Genomic DNA, 9,596 nt, shown 5'->3' on the forward strand with positions numbered 1-9,596 from the left:
AACATGTGGCTATAGAAAATAAAGCAAACTACATTGCTAGTTGTATGATGAAATATTATCACCTTTCAAACTAGCACTAAACTTATAAACTTCATGTTTTAACACAAAAATATAAGTACCAAGGATTCTAGTGATTGCCAACTATTGTAGCTAGCTCTATGTGGAAGCTTGCAACATGATAGATGGGAAGCTACTTTAAGGTTCACTATGAGGTGCCTTGAATAACAAGAAGGCTACACCTAAATAGCCTTACAAGGGTGGAAGTATATTACCTTTACAAAGAACTAGTGCTCCAAAACAAAGAAATCCTCATTGGATATTCTCATTTTATTAGGGTTTGAAGTTGAGAAATTCCATAGAAAAGTATCGATGGGATCAAATTCTCACCAATCTCAAAGGTAGGTGAAATAATTCAAACAATGTAGAAACTCTTGCAAATTCTCAATGGAACATTGAAAGTGCATCATAATAAAAGGAAAACACAAGAGGAAAAGAAGAACAAATTAAGATTGGAAAAATTTTGAATTTATCTTTTGAGAAAAAATAAGAGAGTTAAAAGAAAGGCATGCTTTTTGTGCTAAGAACATGCTCAACAAGGCCAATATTAAATAGAGTACTATAAAAAGAAAGGAGGGGAGGAAAGCATGTTGGGCTATTCTCTCCTATACATCTTAAACCTTCCATGTTGGGTAAAAAACCATAGGTTTGAATCTCTACAAGAGAGGCTGAACCCCTAGAGGATCTTAATGTACTCTCCGTGAGGATTTCAATCATGCTATGCATTTGGCAATTCAAAAATTATGATGTGTGCAATCTTGTGTAGCAACTTCTCCTATAGGCACCTATTTGGCTAGTATCATCTTGTGGTCATAACAAACATCAAGTGTAACATCCATGACAAGTCTATTTATGCTACCCTCTAATCCCTCCTAACTTGCTCTAGCCCTTATTCCTATAAGTCAAGCCTTACAGGTAATTCAAAGCTCCCAAAAATCTTGGAACAACTCAAGAAAATTCATGAGCACTATCATATCCCTTCTCTACCCTTAGAAATAATAGACACATGAATTTTTAGCAAGACCATTCATATATACTTGTGAAGATCATATCCCAACGACTATATTTATGGCCCCAAAAAACATTATTACGAATATTTTAAAATTACTCTATGAAATTATCATTTTGTCTAATTATAACAAATATTTTGAAATTATTCTCTAAAATTATTGTTTTTCATGGAACAATCTGACAAATTTTTTATCATTGTAGTTCAAGCCATTGGCATTTCGATCCCAATATGCCTTAGCATCCTATAAGATGCCAAAATACTCATTAGTGGGTTGGGATCCCATGATCTTTTAGGAGATAGGTGTTTTTAATTACATGAGTGCTTGAGAAGGCAAAAGGCCAAGTGACCCTATTATATAGGATACCTTTAATGCTGAGGGAAGCTTATCATGGCTCTAAGTTAATAAGTTCCCTACTGTGTGTTATTGACAGAAGTAGTGTAATCACATACAACCCAATCTTATGGGGTTGGAAGCTCATATCCTAGGCTAGACAATTGTTTTCTCTGTAGGGAGATGGATTTTATACTACTTCATGGAATGGTGTTTTTATATATTATCTTTTGTGCAATAGAATGTTGTTTTCCAAAGTGTTTGTCGTGTGCTAGATGTTGTGTTAATGGACCCTATGTAACATGATAATAAAAGGAAGCTACTTTTTTATGTTGTAATAGTATGGTACCTTTGCTAATTAGATAAGTAAAATAAATCCCATCAAGGAACGTGAGAATACCTCAATCCTGATGACCAATCATCTATGGCTAGATGGACCTAATAATTTGGGTAGCTTTTCTAAACATTAGATGGAGTTATTAATACATGATCCTCCAAATTCAGTAGGATATATATGAGGCTCAACTTCATTTTTGGGGGCCTAATGTGAGATGATGCCTTATCGGCAAGGGGATCAACATTTTATTCTCTTCCACTTCTCACTCTCTTTGAACCAAGTGCAATATTTTCTCTACTCTCACCTATGATTGATTACAAAGTAATATTTCTCAAGCAAGCATTATGTTGCTATTAGCGGTGACCTGCCTATGAAGTAGAATTGAGATTCTCATGCTCAACTAAGTTTGAGGTTTCTTGAGGGAAAATTGAGCAGTGATGTGCATGGACATAAATTTTTGTTAAACACTAGAGGACTTCTCTAGGTTTATTACATGAGACAACTCACAAGAATCCACAAATTGATTGTGATTTCTATCCTCTAGGTAGGCAAGTCCTAAGACTCCTTAGGTGAAATAAGAGCTTGTCTCAATCCCACATGGGACTTAAACAAAATGTGTAGAGCTTATGAGAACGTGGATCTATTGTGCTACACCTAGTTTCTTAATAAGGGACAAAATGTCTCAATATGGGACTTTCATGTTCAGTGGTGTTACGATGATGTCCTAGGCTTCTTTACTTTCTAAAGGAGAGTGATTATAGCTATAAAGTGCTCTTGGTGAGGGGGGTGTGTGTGTGTGTGTGTGTGTGTGCACTACTTACTTGGTGTAATCGATACCTAATTCATGTGTACTTAATACTTTTGGTGACCTAGCCTTGAGTTGAAATGACATACAAGATTTTTAAGGTTACAAGTGCAACTAGAGACCCTTCAAGGTCTCGAGTTGACCAACCTTAATATGAGTCCATCTATGTATGCCCTTGTATTTTTCTTGTAACTCCTTTTTGTCTTATGGTGCTTGCCTCAATTTCAAAGTTGGCAAAGAGTCACCTCTTTCCCACTCTAGTAGTCTTAGTACAGAGTTTGAGTTTAGGGTTCTTTGGGCACTTGTTTCCTTGTGCGGCAATGCTTGGTAGCCAACGGTGGAAACCCTAATTTCTATGGTCTCAATGCACCAATGGGCTGATCTAGGTGCGGTGAACCCATTGTCAATTATCACTCTCTTTTCTTACTTGCAAGGTTAACTCCTAGTGGTGACAAGAAGCTACCTTTACACTGCAAGTTTTGTTAGTTGTCCCTATCTTTGTCAATTGTCACTAGATTTTCATACTTGCAGCGTTCCAATCCGGTGACAAGAATATTCCTATAGTGCACTATTTTCTGTGTGTGTGAGACGGCAGCTTATAAGCCATCATGTGACCTAAAGTGTACCTAAAACCATGTATAACTAGCAAAATGGACCTATATGAGGTGCACATGTATTGCCTAGTGCAAATAGGTTGCCTTAAACTAGTGTGGAGCTCTTAAAAATGTGAGTGTAACTAGTTGGGAGCTTGATATCATATTTCAATGGAGTTCAATGCTAAGAATATTAAGAATATAAGCATTGAAATGGATAGAATGGACACAGACTTTCAAATTGGATTATATGGAATTGGAAATTGAAGATTACATGTCTCTTGATTAGCCTTGGTTTTCATTCAATCTTTAGAGTAGGCTAAAGAAGAGTTTCACAACTTTGTAACATAGGGGTTCAAGACACATACCACTACAATTCCTAGGAGTAATAGGAATATCCTATGATGTTGCAAATCACTCCCTTCCACCAACAGTAAGAGTTGAAAAGAGACTCTAACTTCTTCCAACATGTCCATATAGAAAGGGGAAGATAGTACCATTGAATATCATTAGGGGGGTAAGAAACATCTTCGAGTCTATGATTTGACTAGTAAAACCAAGCTCCGTTCCTCTTCCTAATCTTTACATGTCTTATGTATTAGCCACCACTCAAATATTTTTGAGACAAAATGTTGACTCTCAACCCAATGGGAGCACCCAACTGTCTAAAGATTTGACTAGTAAGACCAAGCTTGAGATTAGTCCTCTTCCTAATCTTTACATGTCTTATTTATCGGGCTACTCAAATATTTTTGAGATATGTTGAATCCCAACCCAATGGGAGCACCCAACTGTCTAAATATTTGAGCTTTCAGTTGCTACAACATTGGAATTATCATCAATGATGCAAATATATGGCCATTTAGTAGTAAGGGGAGACATGTAATCTAAGAGATGTATAAAGCCCCAGATGTTGCTTTTTTTAAAATACTATGTCACCTTACTTGCTTCATGGCATAGAAGAGGCAAAGTTGGAGGATGATATTGATCTATGAGATCTATAAAGCCCCTCAAAAGCATAACATACCTTTGCAAAAAAGACATATCTTTCTTAGCCCCTCAAAAAATTTGTTAAAAATAACATTATTTCCATGGCTAGGTTTAGGAACCAAGGGTGTTTGTCTTACAAGGCTACTTCAAATTTGCATTGTACACTTGTTATGTTTTTCTTTTCATCTGGAATAAGCTCTTTTACTTTGATTGTGGAGAAAGTCAGTTTCTTAGGTGAGGGATTACAGCAAAGAGCTCATATTTAGTGGCTAGATGTTGTAAGAAGGGCTACTTTCAAGTAGGTACAATAGATTGACTTGTAGAAGGGGGCTCCATAATCAAAGAAGGCTGCTGGACAAGAGAAGGCTCTTGCAGATGATATAGAGGTGGCCATTCCCCTATGTTTGGAGGTTGCAACAAGTGAGGAGAATTGGGAAGAATGGGGTCACTTGGGTGCTTTGAAGTTGTGCATGTAAGCATCATTGGCCTTGAAAAAATGTGATGTATGAAAGGGTATCAAAACATGTTATGTATGAATTTTTTATATATTTATTGTTGTGTAAATGGCTTTTGTTAATGTACTATACTTTGAGGTCTCTTGCCAGTAATTCCTCGAAGTTCGAATGCAGCCTACAGATTTTCATTGTTAGATTTGTAGGAGGAAGTACATGCTTAGAGTTCATGTTATTCTTTAGTGATATACCTCTTATTTTATAGGATATATTATAAGAAATAAATGCTAATGATTCCATGATTAGATTTCAAGCAAAGTCATATATCAATATCCGAAAAGCAAACAGAACCTAATGGAAATTTAGTACAAAAGATACATAATCATTAGCTATATAATACAAATTCATAGACATTTAATACATGCTTTGTCTAAGTGCCATTTATCTTTTGCTTAGTATTGGTTTTGTTAGAATCTTCAAACAATGCATCCCTTAGTATCATTATATTGGCCCCACACCTTCATTTCCAAGTTCCTTGTCAATGTAGAACAAGAAGGATTCATGTATGCTTTGCCCATCTTAAAGCCCAAACACCAGCTAATCATTAGCTATATCCATGTTACATATAGAGAGAGGAAAATAAAGAATCAAGAATGTTATGTGAACAAGAGTTACGATCCTTAAATTTTCAAAGACAAAGGAAGTGAACAGTTGTGTGTATGATTTTGAAGTTGAGCCTTTCTCACAACTCAATAAGAGACATTTAGTCCCTCTAAATACCCCTCCCCCTCCTTTGCCCTCGCGAAATCCTAGTTGTGGTGTGACTTCACACTGGTGTGCATCTCTCTCGCTATGGCTCCTGGGCCGTCATCATCGTGAGACTACATGGATCGCATTGACTGTGGCTTCTGCTTCCAACTCGCCGCCGCCTCAACATTTTTCTCATTGGTCACTCGTAGGAGAACCTCGAAACCCTAGCGTCTCACACCTGAAGATGAAGTACAGATCAGTGTAGGTGCAGTTTGTGGTGCTGGATTTTTTGGTTCCTGAACTCGACGCAGGGCTCTCTAGGGTGAAGGACGCCATCGCCGGCCTTGATGTGGGGATCTTGATCTGCAATAATGTAGGACAATGTTATCCATACGCCCACTTCTTCCATGAGGTTGCGATCGATGCAAATCTGACTACGACCTCATACGTGCTGACTGTGCTTCCAGGCATGCTCAATCGCAAGTGCGGTGGCATTGTGAACATCGGGTCTGGAATTGCGTTAATACTGGCATCACATCCTCTCTATGCAGTATACTATCTTTTTGTGCATCAAGAGCAAGTTGGTGATGAGCAGGTAGGTATGGAAAAGGGGATGCCCATAAGATGCATTGTCTTCACATATCATCTAATGTCTGATTATGCAGGTGCATTGAGAAATTCTCTAGAAACTTGTATGTGGAGTACAAGCATAGTGGAGTTGATTTGCAGGTTCAGGTATGCTCCTTCTCTTACTTAGAATAAAATACGGATAGTATATTGTCGAGGTACCATGTATGCACTATGAGTAGCTACCTTATTCAATTGTATTTAAGATCATGGGCTTAGGGCAATGAAACTTCTGTTGATGCACTTTGCAGAAATTTCTATTGCTCTTAAGGTACTAATATTTGAAAGCCACATGAGAGCAAGAGGAGCAAGATAAGAGGCCCAAATATTTACAATTAGTTTCTTGCTTGACTAGAAATAGGCTATGGGGAAGGTAGAAATGTGTATGTGTTTCTTAATTAGGCTAGACACATACTTGCTCTTTCCTTGATAGCTTTGGTTTTACTAATGGTTGGTTCCCATTATCTTCTTGTGGATCTATAGCTGCCTTCTAAGCCTTTGATAAACTGTTGGATTAGAAGTAATGTTTAAGCACATGTACTAATTATCGGTCAATTTTGGTTTCCATCTTGCAAGATGTTTGTGGGATGCTACCTTAAGATGATCAAATATGAAATGCTCGGATCATGACACAAAGGAAGTAACCACAAATGCTTAGGTGAGAGTTTTAAGAATTGTTATTGACCTTTTCTTCAACATGGTTTTTTTAGTAGTGGATCAAATTTAAAATGCAAAATTGAGTTGATTCTTGGAAGGAAAAGTTTTGTAGTCAAATGTCTACATGCATCAAAAGTGGTGGTTTTGCTGGTTTACTTCAAAGAGGTAAAGAAAGAGATCATTGGCTCCATTTATGAAGGCAAACCACAACTACTTCTTGAAGGAAGAGAGAAGACATTCAGCTTGCAATTGCAAATAAAGACAAATTGTAACCACGTTGGGATTGCCAGGTACTTTCCTGCTTAAGCGTGGTCTACTCAAATTTTTTTAGTGAGTATGTTTGCTCCAATCATGCATTGAATTGTATTTGAAAATTTAGAGCATATCTTTCCTCTCTCAATACTAGGTGGTAAACTTGATATATTTTATGAAGTGGTTTGAGAAAACTTTTATGTTGTGTAGAGTATGGTTTGTTGGCTACATGTTGGTAGGGCCTTTCCCAACTATTTTGGAGCTTGTGGTAGCATATCAGCAATTGAGAAGGGCATATAAGTACATGGCCATACTAATGTCTTATGCGAAGAAAAGAGAACTTCACAGGGGTAGCAAATTTCTTGTTGACATTCTCATATTGGTTTTGCTAGGAAAGAAACATTTACATAGGAAACAACTTAAGAATATGTGTGCTAAATATATTTCACTTGCAAACACAAAAGAGATTTGGATTATGGAGTCATGAAATGCTTAATTGCAGGATATATACAATATGCGTGTGGACAATAGACCTTGACATATTATGAATAGATGCAACTTGAGGATCTCTTCACCTTTGCTTGTGCCTTGAAAGCCTGTGGTGCTAAGAAAAGGATACTCTTGATGGCATTGCATTAGTTGATAGGTATGTGAAATGTGCTTTACTTGAAGTAGCATAATACATTTTTAACCAACTTCTAGTCAAAGAGGTGGTTTTATGGAGCTCCCTAATAGAAGGATATGCGCCACATGTGGTCAACTCACATTTGGGGATATCCTGAAATACTTGTAAGCTTCTTCGATGCACTACTGTTTCATTTTATGATCCTTGTAGTGCATTATGACAATTTTGAAGAGCCCCTCTCATGCATTTTTCTAGAACCAGCAAAAACTACTCACATTTGGGGATATCCTAAAATCCTTGTAAGCTTCTTTGGTGCACGCTTGATGCATTTGTGATCCTTGTAGTGCATCATGACAATTTTGGAGAAGAGCATTTCTCATGCATTTTGTAGAATTACGAATTGCCTTGAATGAAATAATGCCTAGAGGCATTGGAGGTCTCTAATAAGCATAGAAGAGGGGACATTGATTCACACCGAAAATCGCGCAAAAGATATGTAAGCAAGGTCATTCACCTTCTTATGTGCAACCAGATGGTGCGAAGCTGCAAAGCAAGAAGGATGCAATTCCCGCTGTATATGTTGATTGCCTCCAGATTGTTGCCTCCAAATTGCTGAGCTGTGCAACCTCATCCAGAGTTTGGAACGTACCATACATCCATAAGCCTGTTGACAACAGATTATTCAAAGGTAGCACAGGTTGGTTGTATCTTTTGAGAAACTCTGCTACAATCTTCATGCTTAAGGTGTGCCAGTGGCCAATATTAAATGAAGATCATTGTAACTTCAGTTATGCTTTTGCATGTCTTGGACATTGTGGATTTATGCAACTATTGTGACTTGTACATTCATAGTCTATCATTCCTTTGTCAACATGGTGGTCATTTAATTCACTTTCAAAGTTCATGTTTTGGAGGTAGATATATTTTTTGTCTTATGCTATTGAAGAGTTTGTCCTATAGAGTACTTCTTTGAGCACGCTTGATTTTTGAATTTAGGAATTTTGATGTCATCGAGACATGAGATGATCATTCAGCTTCAATCAATGCAGCAAAATTTGCTTGTGGCAGTTTCAATTTGCTAAGTGCTAGTGCGGACAAGTATGGCTTCCTCCTAAAGTCATGGTTTTTACTTTGAATTTTTAGATTCTCAAGTCTATTTTGTTTTGGCTCAATTGTAAAACCACTTACCTGTAGATCAGTGGTGTTTTGCAACATAGAGGCAACAACAATGGGCATCAAGAGTACACATTATCATCAAGAAATGGCTTCTCGTGGCATAGTTTATGATATGGATATTGATCCATACAACAAGATAGGAGTAACTATTGGACAGGTTGGAAGTTCTTTTCATGGAAGGTTACCACAAGTTTTATATTGAAACATGATTGGCTAATATGTTAAGTTATTTGTCTTGTATGGTTTCAGGATAAGAAGCTGAACATGCTCAATCTTGCTAGTGGGAAGTTTGTAAGATGCTTCAAACCAGAAGGAGAAGTTGGTGAGCCCATAAAAGTATGAACAATGAATTCCTTGTTTTCACTTGCTCAATTTACTATCAGATGGTGTAAAGAATAGGGCAAAAAAGGTATGCGTGTTTTGATGTTTTGATGTTTTACAAATGCGTGTTTTGATGTTTTACAAATGTCTCTTATGTTTCTAAACTTTGGTTTATTATGTGTACATAAAGGTAACAAAATCACAAATGATGCTACAAGAGATAATGGAACAATGAAAGCTAAGGAGGTCATTGGCCCTAATGTGATCTCTTCAAATCACTATACAGGTACATATCTTTATTTCTACTGAACTTTGAAAATTAAAATTTGTACATATTTTACATCTTGCTTTATTAGGTGATTCATTTTGAGATTAAATAGCTTTAATTAGTCTCTTTGTCTAATTTAAAATGTTCATAATTATTCATATTTTTAAACTTTGAGTAATTGTGTGTATATATATAAATATAGATTAAAGAACAACAAAAGGTGGGAAAAGAGGTAATGTAAGAAAGGGAGATCGGGAGGTTACTTGCAATAATGTTTCTTCAAGTCAAGATGAAGGTACCAACTTTAAGGATCAAAAACTTGTACAAATTTGGTGACCCAAAA

At 36.7% G+C, this 9,596-nt stretch overlaps 1 protein-coding gene across 1 annotated transcript; it reads left to right on the forward strand.

Annotated features, from left to right (window-relative positions):
* Nucleotides 1–5,462: 5,462 nt before the first annotated feature.
* Nucleotides 5,463–9,006, forward strand: LOC148036145 (very-long-chain 3-oxoacyl-CoA reductase 1-like). The gene is made up of 4 exons (XM_087678887.1): nucleotides 5,463–5,532; nucleotides 5,639–5,834; nucleotides 5,993–6,062; nucleotides 8,914–9,006. Exons 1-4 carry the CDS (start codon nucleotides 5,463–5,465, stop codon nucleotides 9,004–9,006), a joined length of 429 nt encoding a protein of 142 aa, XP_087535013.1.
* Nucleotides 9,007–9,596: the final 590 nt, after the last annotated feature.

The sequence above is a fragment of the Lygodium microphyllum genome, chromosome 5 (genome assembly GCF_053477565.2).
Source record: "Lygodium microphyllum isolate KBCC chromosome 5, Lygodium_microphyllum_v1.1.10, whole genome shotgun sequence".
Taxonomy (NCBI): domain Eukaryota; kingdom Viridiplantae; phylum Streptophyta; class Polypodiopsida; order Schizaeales; family Lygodiaceae; genus Lygodium; species Lygodium microphyllum.

Coding starts and splice junctions, on each gene's coding strand:
- LOC148036145 (XM_087678887.1), top strand. CDS start 5,463: ATGGATCGCATTGACTGTGGCTTCTGCTTCCAACTCGCCGCCGCCTCA. Junction 5,835..5,992: donor GGTGGCATTGTGAACATCGG/GTCTGGAATTGC, acceptor CTGATTATGCAG/GTGCATTGAGAAATTCTCTA. Junction 6,063..8,913: donor GAGTTGATTTGCAGGTTCAG/GTATGCTCCTTC, acceptor GTATGGTTTCAG/GATAAGAAGCTGAACATGCT.